The sequence below is a fragment of the Ambystoma mexicanum genome, chromosome 11 (assembly GCF_040938575.1).
Source record: "Ambystoma mexicanum isolate Mex_15411 chromosome 11, UKY_AmexF1_1, whole genome shotgun sequence".
Classification (NCBI taxonomy): Eukaryota; Metazoa; Chordata; class Amphibia; order Caudata; family Ambystomatidae; genus Ambystoma; species Ambystoma mexicanum.
The window spans coordinates 1,348,036,251-1,348,056,814 of NC_090934.1; the positions used below are offsets into that span (position 1 = coordinate 1,348,036,251).

Below are 20,564 nucleotides of genomic sequence, written 5' to 3' on the forward strand. Positions count from 1 at the left end.
GTTTAAAATGAATGGGAAAATCCCATAGGAAATATTCTGGTGGAATATTTCGCGTGGCAACCACTGCCACCAGCCAGAAACTTGGAAAACAGACCCTGGGGCAATCAAATTACCCCTACCACTACTTCCACAATATGGTGGTTTGTACTGGTTCTGTTTACAATTTAAGACTAGTAAAGCCAATGGTGCCATTACATGCCCTGGGAGACAGTCAGTCCCAGAGTATGGAGTCTATGTTTGGGGGTCACTATGACACCCCTGTGTTACTGCACTGAGGGTGCTATGTAACACATATATAAAAAACACATGAAGCCCTATGGAGTAAAACACCCCATATCCCATGAAACACATTACATAGTCAAAGGACATTCTCAAATCATGCCTAAGAGTGAGAGAAAAAGAGTCTCGCTCTTAGCAGGAGAAAAAATTAAACCCCAAAAATCCAGCAAAGCTGCTGGGGGACTCACTAGGTTTGGGAAATTAGCCTTTACAGAGAATTCTCCCCAACATCAGCGATGGTGTTCTTGACTCCTGCCAGGTGAAACTGAATGAGGAACATCCCCTGGGCGACGGCCCAGTGCCACAAGTCCTGTGCCTCTCTGGAGAGGTGTGGGGATCTGGTGCCACCCCCCCCCCCCTCGCTTCCTGATGAAGAACATTGTGGTGGTATTGTCTGTGAAGACCCTCATCACCTTGTCCTTCAGGGACAGGAGGAACGACTTGAGGGCCCAAAATACTGCTCGCAGTGCCAAGACATTGAGGTGGAGCTCCCTCTCCTCTGGCGTGAAGACGTCCGGTGTGGGTGGGCTCCCCAGCCCTCCAGGGAAGCGTCCATGGTGACCATCTCCTGGCATGGGGGGCTCTGGAAATCTGTGCCCTCTGAGATATTGGAGTGCATGCCCCACCACCAGATCGCTAGACGGAACTCCTCGCCGGGAACAATCTGGTCTGCAAAGCATCTGGACACCTGGATCCAGTGAGTGTCCAGGAATTCCTGAAGGGGTTGCATCCGCAACCTGCAGTGTCTGATCAGTTAAATCCATGACATCATGCCAAGCAGCAACTTGATGGTCCGTACCGTGGCGGTCCTCAGGGCCAAAAGCTGTTTTACCTTGCCCAGTATGGCCGCTATTCTCACCTCTGAGGGGGCTGCCAGGCAGGAGAATGTGTTGAGTCTGGCCACCAGGAACAATGCGTTCTGCATTGGAATCAAGCAGGACTTTGGATAGTTCACAGAGAATCCCAGACCCATCAGCAGTCGGACGGTCCTGTCCGTGTGTTTGACTGTGACCTCTTAGGACTTGCCACGGATGAGCCAGTCGTCGAGGTACAGGTACACAAGGATCTCTTGTAGATGCAGATGGCCCGCCACTGGTGCCAGGCATTTCATAAAAACCCTGGGCGCCGAGTTCTGTCCAAAGGGAAGGGCCTTGAATTGGTAGTGCTTTCCCTGTAAGACAAAGCACAGGAACTTCCGATGCTTCTCGTGAATGGGGATGTGGAATTAAGCGTCCTCCAGATCCAGCAACGTCAGGAAGTCTCCTACGTCCAATTAGCCGAGCACATGCTGCAACGTCACCATCCTAAATTTCTGGAACTTGAGGTACTTGTTGAGACTCCGCAGGTCGAGAATGGGCCTCCAGCCCCTGGTCTTTTTTACCAAGAAGTATCTGGAGTAGACTCTGGAGCCCCGGAGTCGTCTTGGAACCAGCTCTATCGTCCCTTTTCTTAACATGGCCCATACTTCCTGCAGGATTGAGGGATGTGCTGCTTCTGCCTGGCCACTGCTGGTATCCGCGGGCACTTCTGCTGGAATTCTTGAGTGTGTCCGTGGGCAAGAGCGTCCAGGACCCATCGGTCGGTGTAGATCTTTTCCCACTGGCTGACAAAGCCCGCCAGCCGGCCTCCCACCTGGGTGCATGGGTGGGGGCAAAACGTCCTGGCCGGATCAATCTTGCTTCGGGGCCTGCGTGCCGGCTTGCTAACAACGATGGCAGCCACCTCCGAAAGCTTTGGAACGACTCCTGTAGCCCTCTGGGGTCGTGAACGGGAGGGTTGGCGGTACGAGGACGATCCTCTGCCTATGACCTGCCATATTTCCCTGCTGAGGCACGAAAGGACGGACGATGTTGCAGCGTGCCCAGGGCACGGCCCATCTCTGTGTCGGTCTTGATGGCTTGGAACGATTCATCGACAGCCTTCCCAAAGAGATGTCGAATTGGCATGTCCAGGACCCACGTCTGGACTTCCTACCTAAAGTTGGTGGCTTTCAACCAGCCATGACGACGGAGCAGACACTGTTCCCCATCTGTCGGAACCCCATGTCTGCGATGCCCAGGGCCACAGGGATTGTATGGTCGGAAGTCACCTCGCCATCTTGGAGGATTTCCAACGCCTCAACCCGTTTGTCGTCGGGAAGAAATTCTAGCAGCGGGGCTATCTTGTACCATAGCTCCCTGTCGAATCTGGCCAGGATGGCCAGGGTGTTCGCTGTTTTGAGCGGCGTTGCCGCTGAGTAGATCACCTTTCTACCCACGGCATCGAACTTCTTACCAATGCTGTCCAGAGGGACGGAGGTCAAAGAAGACTGATTCAAAGACTTTTTTGTCACAGCCGGCAAGACCACTGAGTCCGTTGAGGGCTGCGACCGCAAGCACTTGGGTGCAGGCTTGGGCACACAGTACTTCTTCTCTAGCCGCTCTCTCTTCGCCAGGTCAGAGTCGGTATTCCTCATCAGCGCCAGGCCCTCGTCCCAAACGTGTACCAGGTAAGGCACCACCAGAATGGTCTTCCTCTTGGCCTCCCGACGTTGATAAAGGAAACCTTCCTTCTTGGTCTCTTCTGGCGTCAGCTGATAGAGCTCAGAGGTGCGGGCGACCATGGCTTGAAAGAACCCCACTTCATCTGGGGGAGAAGCCCTCGGCGGTGGGGAGACACTGCCGTTATCAGTGTCCCTCGTCGACGTGTCCATCCCCGTATCCCTTGGGGTGGTGGGAAGTATGTGCAGCGGCATATGAGGCGACCAGGGCCGGAGCCGGGGGTGCCGTAAGCATCCTATTCTGAATTTCTAACACCAGCATGTGGCGAGTCGAAAGAGTTTCCAGCGATACATCTGTCATGAGCATGGGTCATGCCCCTAGATTAGCCTCTAAGAATTCGTGGACCACGGCTTATCATGCTTGGTCTGTAACAAGGAAAAAAACATGTCTAGGTTATAGGGCAGAAGACACTTCCTCATTACCTAAGATGGCGGACTCGTGGTCCTATGGGAAGTGATAGTGATGGTCTAGTGTTTCTCACTCGCTGCACATATAAGCCCCTGCCAGCTCCTGCTCCGCGTAGTCTACTTCGCATTGTACGCTTACCGCGGTACCAGTTCCAGTCACAGTATTCCTCAGCCCATTCTTGAAATATCCTTCACCGTAGTTTCCATTGTTCCCTCTGAAGTTAGCCTGGTAACTTCCAGTCATTACCACAGTATTCCATAGTGTTTGGTCTTTCAGTCAGCATTATCAGCAGTTGCCTTCACGTCTGCACAGCACTGTTGCCGCGCTCATTCCTGTCAACAGAATATTTTCGTTGAATCTCTGTCAGCTGTTTGAAGTTCGTTGTCTTGTCAACCTACATTTATCGCAAGTATTGGCTGTTAATGTTTATTGTGCGCACTTGTTTTAGCGATCACTAGATTGGCAGCGTGCATTTTCCAGTCAGTTGAATTACCTTGTTTTCATGTCAGCTGTAATAAGTTGTTCCCCTGACAGTCAGCCTTTTACACACAGTGTAGGGAACTGCAGCCCTGTGACAAAGGGTTCAGTTGTCATATATTGGGTGCTACAATTTTCCAGTCAGCGAAACCAACTAGGGTCATATTAGTTAGCTGTTGGAAGTTTTCTCCCTCTAGTTAGCATACAGCACATTCCGCACAAGGCTAGCATTTCATGTAAAAAAGGCAAGCACATTGTTGCGAGTGTAAGGGTGTAGTTCACCTTGGTTGTTAATGTCCAGAGGGGAATCACTATACATTTTCTCAGCAGTTGACATTGTCTGATCACTTGTTCACACGCACATAAGGCGTTCCTCATTTTTGGTTTAGGAAGGTTAGGAGTTCCTTGTCTTGCACGATCTATTGTTAATGGAATGGCTCCAAATGTGCTATTCTTGTCAGGGATAGTTTCTATCTCCTTACCTTCCCCCAATAGCTCTCTCTCTCATATCACGCACACTAGTGGTCCTTACTCCTTTTAGAAAATTACATTTCATCTCCATTCTTCAGAACAAGCGCCCCTGCGTAGAAGCAGGATGGAGAGCTCACCAACAAATAATAAAAGGTAAAGACCCTAGAGAGTTAGAGAAGTAATTACTGAATTGTGCATTTGACAAGCATATTGAGGATTGCTTAATGTTTTTTCTTAGATAACTTGACTACATAGATTTACAACGCACACTAAGAATAGTACAACCTGATTTTCCAGAGAAGTGCTCCCGCAGAGTTTATGAGGTAAGCGTTACATCATCTCTGGGAGGTGTTGCAGGGGTGGGCTTGCTGGGCCACCGCGCCTACGTCATCGTCGGCATTCCTGACGCCCCCCCCCCTCAGTGTTTCCGCCGTCTGCGGAATATTCATGAGCATGTGAATCCATGCTAGACTACATGCTGCAGAACAATCAGTATTGAAAAAATTCTGTTTCTGGTGAGGTTTCCCAACTACTTGTTTCCTTTAATGTATCAACAAGATTTTGCATCTTGGACTCATCTGAAATGAATTCTGCTAGAACATTTGGAGTTCTATATTCATACCCAAAAGGGGGCTGATCCTCTTCCTCCTCATCTTCAAAGATGGAACCCACATGCCTAAAGAAATCAGGTCTTGGAATGGGTTGGAACAATTTAGGCTCAGGAATAGATTTTACAATCTTCAAGAGTGAAGAATGCTCTGATGAAGTCGAAGGTTTCGAAGGTTTATTCGAAACCGTCAATAAATGCGTCGACACCTAATGTTGCTTCGAAGGCTCAATATGAATTACATGCCTCGAAGGTTCAGGTGCCAAACACGAACATTACGATTCATTCAAAGAAGGCTTCAATGCCGTTAGTGAATGTTTCAAGGTAACAGACACCAGCTTTTTATCATGCATCAAGGAAGATTCCTTAGATTTATATCTACCTTGTGGGCCGATCCCAAACACTACAGACAAACAAGGTGCAGGTCTGTAATCGAAATCTTGGCCCCACAGTCCGAACACTGCTTGAAGTCAGTCTTTGGTGTGGAGGCCATTCTAGAAGTAAAAATAGTTTAATCGCTGAGGCGAGTAGCTCCGAAGCACGAAGCAATGCGGAACAAGTGAACTGAGGCAACGGTCAGCGTGCATGCCAATATATATCAGCGTCGACTTCACGAAGGACGATACGGAGGCCATCGAGGACCAAGATCTGATGCAGCACGACGCTAGACCCTATGAAAAAAAATTCAGAAGCAAGCTGCAAGCAGACTTGAATATCAAAGATGAGGAATAGGTGGGAGGACACAATCCATTGGAAATGGTGACAAAGTTTGAATAAAACATACTCTGTATTGCTCAGACTGATTTTCGCTCCATACTGTTTTCCCCCAAATATCCTCTAGCCATCAGTTAACCCTAGATTTTCAGGCATACAACTACTTGACAAATCATGTACCATTACAGAAAATGAATAATAATAAAAATACTTAAGCTTTTGCATTACTGAGGTATGTACTTCATGCAGAAAGAAGAGAACACAAACTAAGACAATCAGAGGGCTGGTGACGATACAACAAGTAGCCAAAATGTGGCCAGGGAAAGGGGCATAGCATGGAATAGAAAAAACACCTGCATAAATGTCAACTTACTCAACTGGTGTACCCCCTCATTACTGCATGTACATTTACTAAACTCCTCCATAGATATAGGAATTGTTACTTTTTTATTAACAAATCTAAGTATTTCACATTTCTGGAATCTACTGTTGTACAGACATGGCACAATGGCCCTTTCATACCTTGGCAGTTGACATCTTGCCAATCACACTGCCACAAATATAAATATAAATGAATATGTCCTTTCCTAGTCCATGGTTGGATTCCTAATTTTTGGCATATTTCACAGAACCTTGAAAATATACTTCTGGTCAGGAGGACAGGTAACAGCAGTTGTACTAGGTTAGCCACATAAGCTAAACCTCTCTGACAAGTAGAAAGGACCAGTGTCACAAAATAACAAAAACGACAAAATGGCGGTGTCAGTGCCTACCGGTAACTGATGAAGAGGAACATCCACTTGCCCAAGAAAGTCATCTCTTGTCTGAGAAAGGAAGGAAATAAGACATTTGTAATGTTGGCATTTGAAAGGGCTTAGAAAAAATATTTTAAGCACCAGTGGGATAAGTACAATGCATTACTTTTGTGCTTTACAATTCTGATATCACCGGATAATGTTAAATCTTTGAAAGAAGATTAACTTAAGAAATAACAGGACATGTCAATGCATCATTTCCCAAATCCCAGTATACAAATGAAGTGTCAGTATTATGTTTTGGGAAAAGCTATCGAGAACAAGTAGGTTTCTTACCATGCATCAAGATACTTCAACATTCTAGTTTTACTCATCATCAATTAACTAATTTATCATCATTAATACATTGATTGCTGTTCAAAAGGGATGCATTCATTTGATGGTTTACTGTATACTATTATAGTGGTGAATATTGCTGATATTTTTCAATGTGTACCAAAGTAGAATTACTACTACCCAAATATCTTCAAGCTGTCTTTCATCTCTTTACACAAACTCCTGCAGTCATTAACTCTGAGTGAACAATGGACAGCAAGATCACAATTTAATGAGCAAACAAATGGATTAATTACCCCTGTCCTCACATTCAAAGTGGAAAATTCTACATAAATGCCGCCCCACCCCCAGCAGGCAGTGTGACTGGATAACAGTGTTTCCAGATATGTCGCACAGCAGATTCTTCCCACTTGCCATTTTTGGATTGGGCTAGGTGAAACTTTACTGCTATTCGGTGCAGGATGTCTGTTTGAGCCCTGGATGAAAATCCATGTCTGGTGTATGGTCGGTTATTGTGCCTCGTTCTCTGCTTGTGTCAGTGTTTAGACACTTCAGTACTCTTGGGTCAAGATGCACTATGGACTTACCTATACAACTTCCCAACAAATGCATGGATGTTTACACCGGTTTAAAATGAAATTGCTACTTGCGGTATGCGTGACGGTATCAACGTTCACAGTAGCTCGATCATACAGAGAGAAATACTGTAATACAGACAGAGCTGGAATTGCATCCATTTTATCAGATAAGGAATCTTGGACCATTTATCGCTGACCTCCTTTGAAACTATGATCACAGTATAATCCCCCTGAAGTCGAGATTGCCACTACCAAATAGTCTGTAGCTTTGAAATCGACAAGCCAGATCCATTTATCTTGCTTTCACTTCTGTAACTATTGCTGGGACTGCTAGTTTACGATAACTTTTGGCTGTCGGAAATGGAGTATCAATATTGTATTTTTAAAAGCAGCTGCCCTTATGTGTCTACTACAAAAACACATTGTCTGCCCTGCATATGACCCACTCTGACGGCTGCAACAATCTTTTACTTAGTGGGTAAACTCAAGACGTTTTGGAGCCAAATGATGACCTGGATTCTTTACAAATAAGCGAAAATGATTATCATAGTGCCTCCACCTTAATTTCTTCATGAAATACTAATTTAAGCTTTACTAATTCTTGTGAAATCCTGGGACTGCTGCCCATACCATCAGACGACACCCTGACTCTGGGCCATGCACTTGCCCACACACTTGCACACCCTTTTACTCAGATGATCAGACAAGTATGATTCCTCTGCTTCCTCCTCAGCCCACTTTGGCCCCTTGTGGCGTGTTAGCCGATCAGTACAACAGTACAATGCACTTATATCCTCACATTATGACATTCTAGCCCCCACAAAAAAATGCAAAAGAAAATCATAAGTCCCCATGGTTTACAAAGTGAAAACAACAAAGGTAAATCCAGATCCCATCAAATAAAATAAAGACAAATATATCATGAAGCAGACCAAGCTATGTACTAAACTATATCACAATCTCATCTGTGCCACAAAAATTATTTTTACTTAAAACAAGCGACCAGAACAATAAGCTTCTCATCAAAACTTTCATTTTCACAAGATCTTCACTTTAGGACTAAATTTTCAAGAGAAGGGCAGCCCCCTCTGTAAATGAAATAGAGGCTTGGTTGCCTACACCAGTCAATCAGGCACTACACAATGGCCATACATTTACTTCCAAGTCTCTTACTACTGATGAAGTAAAAGATGCTCTGACCAAGATGAAACCATTTGTTATCTAGTCTGACTCCATTCTTTCAGCACAGGTCATGTGTCATTCATCGAGGGTTTTTATTTTTCTCTTTAGCCGACCCGCTTTGGCTCATCTTAATATGACTCGCCTTCCTAAGCCTGGCGTCCGTTACCCCAGATTAGTACTATTGAATGTTGACCCCTATTGTAAACAACAGGACTCGTGCTGCAGGTGATCTAAATGCTGGCTGTCTAGACTCCCTCAGGGACTTTCTTACTGTCCCAAACATACCCAGTTGTTGGTGATCTAATGGGGTATCTGGTTCATTAGGGCTTCATCTAAAATGCTCACTCTCGCATCTTCCTTCTGTACTCTTTCCTCTTATCTACTCCAATTAACTCTTCCCACCAATATTCTGTGCCTTCGATGTTCTCACTTCTCTGTCTTTCCTCCACCCTTTGATTTTATCCTCCTTCCACTACTGCGTCATCCCCTGAAAACTGCGATTCCCTCTCCAAACCATGACTCCAACAGCCTCCTTTCACTCCAACATACACTACTCAATCATTTCTTACACTAACCAGTCTACCCATTCACCACACAATCATGCGCACACACACACACTGCAGAACCACTGTTACTTCTTATCCAATATCCAATTCAGTCCTACTGCTGGTCTATTAGTTGTCCTCCATATCCACCTCAGACCTCACCTGAAAAAACCCACACTTCCTGTTACCTGCTTATATTCCTCCGACTCTGCCAGGATTAAATCACTCTCCCTATCCAATCGGGGGGGGGGGGGGTTAGGGTGTGTGTGTGTATGGGTGCGTGTGTGTGTGTGTGTGTGTGTGTGTGTGTGTGTATGGGTGTGTGTGTGTATGGGTGTGTGTGTATGGGTGTGTGTGTGTATGGGTGTGTGTGTGGATGGGTGTGTGTGTGTATGGGTGTGTGTGTGGATGGGTGTGTGTGTGTGTGTGTGTGTGGATGGGTGTGTGTGTGTGTGTGTGTGTGTGTGTGTGTGGATGGGTGTGTGGATGGGTGTGTGGATGGGTGTGTGGGATGGGTGTGTGTGTTCGTGTGTGTGGATGGGTGTGTGTGTGGGTGTGTTCGTGTGTGTGGGTGTGTTCGTGTGTGTGTGTGGGTGTGTTCGTGTGTGTGTGTGTGTGGGTGGGTGTGTTCGTGTGTGTGTTCGTGTGTGTGTTCGTGTGTGTGTTCGTGTGTGTGTTCGTGTGTGTGTTCGTGTGTGTTCGTGTGTGTGTTCGTGTGTGTGTTCGTGTGTGTGTTTGTGTGTTCGTGTGTGTGTGTGTGTGTGTGTGTGTGTGTGTGTGTGTGTCGAAAAGTCCTAAGTAAGCGGCTGAGCCCTGTCCGCTTTCTCCACACAAGTATGCCTCATACCAGAGATGGTCGGCCCAGGAAGGTCAGTATTTATGTCCGTATTCTGCTTCTGTGGAATCTCCTGGTTAGTATGTTCGGAGAACTAGGGTCCCTCTCCGTTTGGTCCCTGGTGGTCTAGCAGGCTTTTGGGTTGTTGCATTGGCAGGGTTACTGGTTTGGGAAGCTCTGCGAGGCCTGCAGCATTGTCACATATGGGAGCAGGTTCTCTCTCTCTCTCTCTCTCTCTCTCTCTCTCTCTCTCTCTGCGCACATCGCCACAGCTGGTAACAGCACGTCTGCCGCACAGCCTGCTGTTTACTTCTGGACACATCTCTCTCGCTCTCCCAGTAGGCATTCGGCTCTCTGATCTTCTTGTTCAGAGAGGCTATCTCTGCAAAAGATGAGAAGACTGGCAAGCAACTTGTCAGGGCATGGCTTGAGTATACAGTGGTCTTCACAGAAACATCTTGCGACAAAGGGGGCATTTATTGGAGCCCTCTCTGCTGCCACGCTCTTCCTCAGGGTTAGGCTGGCTCTGAATTCCTCCTGTGTAGCCCTCTCACATCTGGTTGAGAGGGGTTCCCCATCCCCTCTGTAAAAGCCCAAATTACTGGCATTCCTCTTCTCAAACACCTCTACTGTTTCTTCTAGGTCCTCTTCTCTCCACTCTCAATGCGGGATATCTAACTTTGGATACCGGGATAGCAAGTAAAGATTTGGTTGTTTCGTTTCCACTCAATGTACCAGTTTTCACAGAAATGGTTGGAGGGTTGAGAACCATCTCCGAATGCTAAGATTAGTATCCTTGTTTCTGGCCATCTATACCAGTGAAGCATGGTCAGTTATTATTGTAAACCTTCCTGCAGTCAGGTAATTACGAAAGCTGTACAAAGTCCATTTTATGGCAAAGATCTCACCTTCTTCAACCTGTTTTAAGACTGCACCCAACCCGACCGTAAAAGAGTTGGTCTGTCGAAAAAAATTAGAAAAATCAATAATCAGCACCAGACTTCTGCACAAGAATTTTATTAGCTTATCAAAATCTATTTTTGCTTTGGTGTCCCACTCTATAATGTTAAAACATCCCTTTTTTAGTTAGTATGCGGTCTAGTCAGATCAGGGAAATTAGGGATGAAGCAGCAACAATATCCTACAAGTCTGAGGAAGGCCTGTATGTCTTTCCTCGTGAGGGGCCTCTTTATTAGTCAGACAGCTTACATTTCTGCAGGGACACTGGACTGGTACCCATTTAAAATCCTATGCATTTCACTGTGGACCTTGTGCAATGGCAGTTAGCTGGGCAGGCAGTCATATATACTTTCCTCACCTGGTTTAATCCTATGGTAAGATGTCGTAGGTGTTCCTTCCAATGGCAGCAATGCACCACAAAGTCGCCCAGGTATGCTCTGGAAAATTCTCTGTACAGTGATATGACTTGGTCCATAAATCTCTGGAAAGGGCTGGGGCTCCGTGGAGTCCAATCAGGTGAGCTTCCTGGGTAGAGAAGGCCATTTTGGCTTTAGCCTCCTCATCCAGGCGATCCGGCCAATAGCCTTTTGCCAGGTCTGGGGTGGAGATGCATTTTGCCTGCCTTAGTCTCTCCACTAATTCATCGATCCTCGACTTGCGGCTTGCATCGAACTGAGAAATCTCATTCAACAGACAGATCAATACAGAACCACCACATGGGACAAAGACAATCAGTGATGACCACTCACTATGAAATCTCTCAATAACTCTCAGCTCAAACATCCTCTTCATGTCCTCCTTTATTTGTTTTTTGAGCTCCAGGTAACCTGTATAGCTTTAACTGCATCTCTCTCTTGAGTAGGGAAGGCCTACACTTTTCCTGCAACACTGGTTGTAAAAGGGGAGAGGAGCGCAAGTTATCAAAGGATGTCTTTTTAGGAGGCTGTATGCACATCTCAGGGTTACTCCAGGAAGCCCCATAGTTTTCCTGCCCAGACTCTGATAAATGTTTGCTTTACCAATCCAACTCTGATTTTCCTTCGATAGAAGAGTGAGGCCCATGGGAGATAGTCCTTGTCCAGTCGAATAAAAAGCCAGTTCCGGAGAACTTGAGCTTGGGGCACCACCTTTAGTATTCTGCTTCGTTTCAGGACCCTGACAGAATTACCTCCTAGTCTGCCACCTTCCAGATCTGTGGGTGACTCTCTGTGATCCGGTACATGTTTTTCTTCTAATCCTAATAGGAATGCTGGGAGGTATAGTTACTGAATGCTTGTTAAGAGGGCTGGGGGATCTCATGCAAGGGCCATAGGACCTGGACCACAAGGTCACTGTCACAGCACCCAGTACTTGAAAGCTGGCCTTCCAGAATCTATTGTATAGCTACCATTAATTTTGAGAGCACATTTGGGTAATATGATAGTATATGATATGATATGGCATTTGTAACGCGCCTATACACAAGTGTTTCAAGGCGCGACGAGGCGGGGGGAACAGGGGGAGACAGACAACGATCCTACTAGGCCAGGTGTCATTCAGATCGCGCAAGTGCAAGGGTAGAGGGGAAAGGGAAAAGGGGAAGGGGAGAGGGGAAAGTGCAGTAGATGGTTAGTAGAATGCAAGATCAATAATAGGGCCAGCTGGTGGCAAGTGCAAGGTAAGTGCCGGGAGGAGGGGCTGTAGGATACAGAGACAGTCCCGTAGTGCAGGTAGGCAGTGCAGGGAAGAGTGGCTGGGCCAAGGACCGAGATCGGTGAGTGGCCCAGTTGCAGATTCAGTGCAGGTTTGCTGATTTTAGCAGGGGAGAGAGGGGGAGAAAGCGGAGGCAAAGGGGAAGGTTTTGAGGTGCTTCCGGAACCGGAGATGGTTCTCCTCAAGTTTCAGGGAGGCAGGAAGGCTGTTCCAGAGGGAGGCCCCTGCTGCGGAGAGAGATCTACCCCAACTCGTTGCTTGGAGAAGCAGCTGACCCTGAGGGAGTTGGAGGTGGATGAGCGAAGAGCTTGAGAAGGAAGATATTTAGGAAGAGAGAGTTGAAGGTATTTTGGCCCAAGGCCCCAGAAGGCCTCGTGGACAATGCAGAGGGTTTTGAACTTAATCCTCACAGCCACTGGGAGCCAGTGTAGTGATTTCAGCCCTGGAGAGATACGGTCCCTGGGCCTGAGGGGAAGGACAAGTCTCGCAGTCCTGTTCTGGATGAGTTGCAAAGAGCGGAGAGTAGAGGCAGGAAGTTTTAGATAGAGGCTGTTACAGTAGTCCAGCTTCGAGAGAACCAGGGCTCTAGAGACAGTGAGCTTCTGGGGGAAGGAGAGGAAAGGAAGGATACCTCTGAGGAGGTGTAGCTGGTAGTGTGACTTCTTCGAGACGTCAGATATGTGAGGAGAGAAAGAGTGTGGAGTCAAAGATGACCCTGAGGTTTTTTGCCTTGCAGGTAGGAGCAGGGAGAGGGCCAAGGGAGGCCGGCCAGAGAGCTGCAGGGAAGGAGGGAGTGGGTGTGCCGATGAGTAGAATCTCAGTGTTACTGGCATTAAGGCAGAGGTCGTTGGTGGCACACCATTCATGGATAGCAGAAAGACAGTCGGAGATGAGGGAAGGGGAAGAGGAGGCCGAGGGTAGCCTGAAAATGAGCTGGGTATCATCCGCGTAGCACTGAAAGTTGGGACAGAGGGCAGCGATGCGGTGAGCAAGAAGTGCCAGATACTGGTTGAACAGCCAGGGGGAGAGGTTAGATCCCTGGGGGACACCACAGGTAGAGAAAAAGATGTCAGAGGAAGGACCCCAGTTGAACCTGGGAGGGTCAATTGGAGAGGAAGGAGGTCAGCCACGCCAGAGCCTGACCAGTGATACCCAGCTTATCACGGAGACGGTTGAGCAGGATGGTGTGGTTGACAGTGTCAAAGGCAGAAGAGAGCGAGCAAAATGAGAACACAAGGGGTGTTAGAGTCAAGGTTTGAGAGCAGGTCCTCACGGGTGTTCAGGAGAGCAGTTTCCGTGCTTCTGGCAGCTCTGAAGGCAGACTGATGGTCATGAAGACTACCAACAGATTCAGCATGGAGATTAAGCTGGGAGATGGCCAGTTTATCCAGGAGCTTGCCCAGGAAGGGAGTGATAGAGATTGGGCGATAGTTATCTGGGCAGGAGGGGTCGGAAGAGGGTTTCTTAAGAAGGGGGTGCACAAGGGAGTGCTTGAGGGCGGATGGGAAGAGTCCAGAGGCGAAGGAGTGATTGCAGAAGTCAGCCAGGGCAGGAGCCAAGGAGTCGATGTGGTCCTTGATAGTTTTGGAGGAACAGGGGTGGACCTGTTTTGGCGAGACTTTCATAGATCGGACTTGTCTCAAAACCTCATCAGCAGAAAAAAGGGGAAAGGCAGAGAAGGAGGGAGAAAGGGTGGCTGCAGAAGCGCCAGAGGAAGAGCAGGGAATAGAAGGGGGGAGGTGATAGGAGGAGAGTGAAGACAGGATGTCCTGAGTTTTTTAAATTAAGTGAGAGGCCAGTGCCGTGCAGAGGGCCTGGGAGGGGACAGGAGAGGTAGAGACTGCAGCAGGGTTGGCCAGCTCCTTGCAGATTTTAAAGAGTTTGGCCGAATTGTTAGATGCCGCAGAGATAAGGGCTCTCTTCTTCGTGAGAACTGATAGCCGGTATTGCCTTTGGAGCAGGCGGCAGGCCAGTTTGTCAGAGGATGAACATGAAGCACGCCATTTCCTTGCTGCCACCCTGCACTTGTGTTTAAGGAGATCCAATGGGAAATGCTGGTCAACCCCTGAGTGTCCAGCTCCTAGTTTTTCCTTTCATGGTGGTGCCTGCTCAAGTCATGAAGTTACGGTTCCGTCAGGTTACATTGAGACGACTTTCTGTCAAGTATGGGGATACTCCATAGGGAGCACTACATAGGGCGCGGTTTGGTTAGATTTATGATTTGCAGGGTCCCTTTGTTCATAAACGCACATACTACTTGGAAAACATCTTCTGATATTCCCTGTCCATCCTGGCTCCCCTATATTTTTGTCACTGCTGCCCCTGCTTTTTCTTCGAAATCTGCTGATCACTGACTTTGTTATATCTGTTTGGTCAACCACTGCGCCTTTTGTATTTCAGACATCAATTCAATTGCATTTAAAAAGCAAGGAGCCTCACTGAGCCGGTTTACCCTATTTGTCCTACCCCTAGTCCTGTGTCGCCAATCTGTGGCATTTGTGTTTCTTTACAGTTCACCCTTGGAGGAAGAGAATTACAAGCAGTAATATTAATTAATTGCTGCTCCTCAGACACAACCTTTCTGGTCGAATAATACAGTCTTCAGCAGGAACAAAAAGGAAAATAAAAGCTGGACAGAGTATGAATAGGGCCAATTCCTTTATTGGAATAATTGTTCCTCTGCCTGAAAGGGTAACCTGGAAACTGCAACAGTAAAAGTGAATCAGTGAATCAAGAGAGCTCTGCAAGTAGAACTGGTTACAGGTGTAGTTTGACCAATCTTGCTTCGTCCACTTCATCAGTACCATGTAGCTTGCTACTTGTAACATCTTTGTGGTAGTTCAGACATAAGAGATGGACAACTGGACTGGTACAAAGGGAAACGTCCAAAATGGCCGATAATAAATGACGAATGCGTGATTTGGGCAAATTTCGGCAGCTCGAAAATTCCGAACGCCCAAAATGTTCGTCCAGATCACGCATTTGGTGCTGGGGGCTGCAGGGGTGTCCCCTGCACCCTTGCTCACTATATTGTGAGTGGGGATTGCAGGGGTGTCACCCGCAGCCAACCCATAAAAGGAAAAAAAAGGAAAGGACCCTACGGTGCCGGTTGCCGATCCCGAAAGGGAACAGGCGTTGCTGGGACACTGCGAGTCAGCCTCTGCAAGGTAGGTAGGGCGGTGGGGGCGGCAGCCAAAATGGAAATGTTCAGGGGAGAAAAGACTGAAGGTTATTTCGGAAAAATAATATTCAGTATTTTCTCCGTCGAACATTTGGATCTCAGGTTTTCAACCCCGATCCGTTACAAAGTGTTTCACATGATTAAAGTAAAGGAAATGCCTCACCTAGCACTACTGCTACGATGAAGGATCCCTATTGTAAAAACATAAGGGTGCTTGTCAGAATGTCTGTCCTCTATCAAACCTAAGCTATCGTGCTAATTCACCTTAACACTAATGAAGGAAAACTAAACTTAGCCCACAGAAGCATTCTTACTCCCCTTCCTTGGCCTTGTGCTGGTTGGTGCTTGACCCGCTCCCCAAATTGGTCTCTCTCAGGGTTCTTCTGCCTGCTGGTTTAGCTCCATACAAAGACCAAAGGTCTCTGGGTTTCAGGCCATGGCCTATTTGTATAGTTCAAAATCAATGTTCTTTGGTTTGCAAAGGAAAAACAAGTAGCTTAAGTCTTCCTTAAGTCTGCAATTTGACTTTGCAGGGCCTTCAGCACAGGTTCACCCCTTCTTGGGTTTGTGCCCCATACCCGATCTCCGGTGTCCATTCGCAAATTGTTATCTTCTGCAGGGTTAGGGGGCTTTTCACTCCCTTTCGAATTTGGCACCCTCTTGTGGATTGTTGGACTCAATTTCACCTCCTTGGAGTATTTCCCTTTCTCTCTTGTATTCAGTAACCCCCCAAGGCTTATTAGGTTCAACTCTTTGATATTTGGTAACCCATCCTAGGTTATTATATTCAAATTCTCCTCCTCCTCCCCCCGGCCCATTTTGAGTATTTTTTTTTATGGCTTATTACAAACCTTTAAAATATGATCACATCATCGCAACATTCGACAAGCATAGTAACAGTACGAATTTTCCTTCTTCGTAATTTTTGTTTTGGCCTTGAAGTACAATGTGTAATTTAGAGAGGAAAACAAGAAAAGAAGAAAAGGGGAAAAAAAAAATCAAAACAAAACAAAAATCCAAAACACAAGCAGGAAATCATCCTAAAATCACAACAGAGTTCTCAGGTAGCAGGACAGAAAGAGAGAAGATAAGAAGCAATCACACCACTGCATTCAGGATTGATGCAACAGCGGCCGATAACTATGTGGCACTACCAGATGCGTCTGTAAGGCTCTCCTTTAAGATTTCCCAAAAAAAAGTTAAAGCTATTTAATTTTCTCTCCGTTTCATCAAAAAACTTTTATGCCACTATTCATCAGCATTTATAGTTGGTCTTTCCAGGATGAATTGTCCAAGACACCTAGTTCTCTCTGTGGGCAGCTCTATACAAAATAGAGTAAGATGTTTCAATGTTTCATCGTGCTGACCACATAGCCTGCAAGCTTTAGATGTTGGGGCATTTTTCTCCCACTGAGCTTCCCTCTTTTGTTTTAAACAAATTCATGTGAAATTTGATGTAGAGGTCTCTTCGATATGGGTCAGGAAACAGTTTTAAGAAGTTTTGTGTTTTATTGAGGGATCTTTTGTCACTGGGGATGTTATGATGTTATGACTTCTTTGGCCCCCAGTTGCGATCCAGTCACTTCACAATAGGCTTTTGACCAGGTCTGGGTTAATGTGAAGTGTGTCGACACAGGTATTTAAATCATTTAGAATAGTTTTTCAGCAATCAACCCAAGCTGTCAATACATTCTGTTGATTATCGTTATCCACATTTTGCAAGATTTTAAACTGCAGGGGAGGGTCTTGGATTGTGATTTTGCAATACAAATTTAGCATGTTCCAGCAGATTCTAGCGTGAATGGATATTAAGTTGAGTTCATGTCTGCTTCATGCTGTAGGAGTTCCTTGTGGTAGTCATAGTACTTTCAAACAAAAGATGTTTTCAAGGGTGTTCCACACTTGGGGTGAGCTGCCAAAAGCGCCTTCAGCTCCATATATGAGCGCAGGTACTGCTTTCTGTTTGTAAAACGCAAAACTGGCAGAAGTGAGTATCAACCATATTTTTTGTGTAGAATCAAAGCTTGGGTTGCTAATTGATGACATTTCGTTTTTATGTTCGCAACCCATGGTGCGTCTTATATTTGAAATGATTAGCATTCCCAAATATCTAATGGTTGATGTTACTTGAAGGGAAGTTTACTGAAAGTGGCACTGAAATGTACACCTACGAGTCCTGTTCTTCCCTCTTAGGTTTTCAAGTACTAGGATTCACGAATTGGCAACATTTATGCTAAGATCAGTAGTCTGGACGTATATGTCCAAGGCATTTAGTTGTCTTTGTATCCCAATGGGCGTTAGATCTAGCAGAATTAAGTCATCTGCATGGAGTAGGCGTCTTATGTGGTGGCCATTTATTTTGGGAGGAAACGCAAGAGCACAATCAAAAGTTTGGGCAATGTTGGACAGGAAAAGATTGAAAATGATGGAGGGCAGAGGACATCCTTGCTTTACTCCACAGAAGGTAGATATTGCTGTTGATAGTTTCCCAGCTGAATCTAATCAAATTCTGATGTTTGTATTCGTGTGGAGTTCGCTTATTGCCATTAATAGGCTTGAAGGGCAGTTCCAACTGACTAGTTTAGCCCATATTGTTTCCCGATTGATATTATCGAACGAGTGAGCGAAGTCAATAAATGCAAGGTAGATTCTTCCGCCAGTTCGTACTGCCTCCATTTCAGGATATTCACAATCAGGAGGTTCAAACTACAACCAACTCCTTTCACAAACCCATTTTGTCTTGCATCGATATGGTTACTGCAACATCAATTAACATTCTGTTAATTGATGTTGCAGAACGGTTGTATAGATTTTTCCTAGCACATCAAGAAGCGCAAATGGCCGATAGTTTTTAGGGTCGGCTCAATTTCCCTTTTTAAATATAGGGATAATTATTGCGCTTCTCCACAATAACGGAGTGGAACATGCAGCAGCAATCCTGTTGAATAGCAGACAACAAAGGCCAGCCCAATCTTCCGGATTTAATTTGAAGGTGTAATTGGTCAACCGGTCGGGTCCTGGTGCGCATGAAGTGCTCAGTTTTTTGATAATATTCAGGATGTCAGTTTCCTCAAATTTGAGGTCCCAAGAGGTCAAATGAGGAAGCATTGGATCCTTTGTAGTTCCCTTTTTGCTATTTAGTTGAGAATAGTGAACAATCCAATCGTTTTCCGACACCATGTCCAACTGAATGGCGTGTTGAGTAGTCTCAAGTTGATTGATAATGCTCCAAAACTCTCTAGGATTTTTGTTTGCGAGTTTTTATAGCATGGTTTCGGCATCTCGCTGGTTCATGATTGCCCTGTGGGACTTTAGCCAATTGTTGTACATCTGGATTATATGTTTTCGCAATATTTGCTTCAGGATTATTTTGTTTTAGAGTTGTCTGAATTTGCATTCTCATTTTTCGCTTTAGTTTTAACACTTCCAAGTCAAATGTATGTTTCGTTGCAAATCCGGTCATAGGAAGACCATGTTTTTGTTCTTTAAATTGTGTCAGGAGATGGTTGTATTCCAGTTCTTCTTCTTCCCTCTGATAGGCCAATCTGAGGGATTTGACTTCATGGTCGTCTAATTTCAGTCTTATTCTGCTTGAGTCAGTTGAGATATTGTGTTTCCAATAGTCAGCAGACCTTGTGATCAAATTTCGAAATACACAATTCCACCATGTTGGGATCACTCTCAGGTTTTTCGAAGACTGTAGGGTTAAAACCCATCGATGTAGGCTTTCGGAGACAAAATAAAAGTCCAAGATTGATTCATCGTTATTTCTCCTCCATGTTGCTTTCGCTGGGACATCTCCTGGGGTGTTACCATTTAGCATGTGCATGTTTCTGACCTCCATTTCGGCAAACCATTGTGCGGCCACTTTTGAAAGTTTTTTATTGCCATTTGAAAGGGGTGCATTTCTTGCTATGCAGTTGATGTTCAAATCACCACACATTAGAATGTTCGCTGGATAGGTTTGTTTGTTAATCTTGTCAATTAACTGAGTTATTGCATCAATAAAGCATGCAGATTTAATAGCTTGCTGCTGCCAGTATGCGTTGAAGACATAGATGAACAAGTTACTCTATTATCTGGTAACGATCTTTCGATGGGATGTTCCGACGACGTATTCCATATCTATGACAGTAATCACCAGAGCTGTGCTGCTTCGGAAAATCTTTGGCGTCTGCGTCCTGTGTCGATGACATTGATACGCCACCCTCGAGGACCTCCTCCGACGGCCGACGTCACTGGATGTTATAAGTAGGACGCACAACGCCCGTAGCCTCAGTTGTAGTTTTTTCACCCAGAACTTGTGGCACCAGTCTTCTGCCAGTCTGACACACAAAGCCTTGCGGAAACGTAAGCTGCAATCGCATAAGAAATTCTGTAACAGTGAAGTTAGGGAGGGGGTGATATGGAATACGTCGTCGGACCATCCCATCTAAAGAACGTTACCAGGTAAGAAATTAACTTGTTCTTCGCAGGGATTGGGTCCTCCGACCTATTCCATATCTATGACAGACTCCCAAAGAAGTACCAATGCAAGGAGGTGGGAAAAGAATTTAGAAAACAGAAATTTAGAATGCCCAATCAAATTGCGAAGTAAAGGACCGCCTTGCCAAAGGCCAAATCCTGCCCATGGATGGAATCGAGGGGGTAGTGACGTACAAAAGTATGTACCGAAGCCCAGGTGGCTGAATCACAGATGTCACGAATAGGAACCCCCCTCTGTAGGGCAGTAGAGGCAGCCATACCCCTGGTAGAATGGGCCCGTAAGCCGACCGGTGAGTCCTTACCCGCCAAGCGGTAACACTCGAGAGATAGCCAAAATAATCAAGCGAGACAAAGTCTGTATCGTCACAGCTTGTCCCAAACACTTTCCAGCGTAACCAATGAAGAGTTGGTCGTCCACTCTGACCCGGGACATGCGTGAAATATAAAAGCTTAACATTCTCCTAGGATAAAGTCTATGGAGCCTCTCCTCTTCCTTACCAGGATGTGGAGGAGGATAAA

At 46.0% G+C, this 20,564-nt stretch overlaps 1 protein-coding gene across 6 annotated transcripts in view; it reads right to left on the reverse strand.

Moving 5' to 3' along the window:
* The window catches only part of NEDD4 (NEDD4 E3 ubiquitin protein ligase), a 2,630,465-nt gene that overhangs the window by 1,797,395 nt on the left and 812,506 nt on the right, over nt 1–20,564 (reverse strand). For all 6 annotated transcript variants that reach the window (XM_069624887.1, XM_069624886.1, XM_069624885.1 and 3 more), the window contains one exon: nt 6,270–6,320. In XM_069624887.1, coding sequence (XP_069480988.1) covers nt 6,270–6,320 — 51 coding nt within the window. The remainder of the gene's footprint in view (nt 1–6,269; nt 6,321–20,564) is intronic.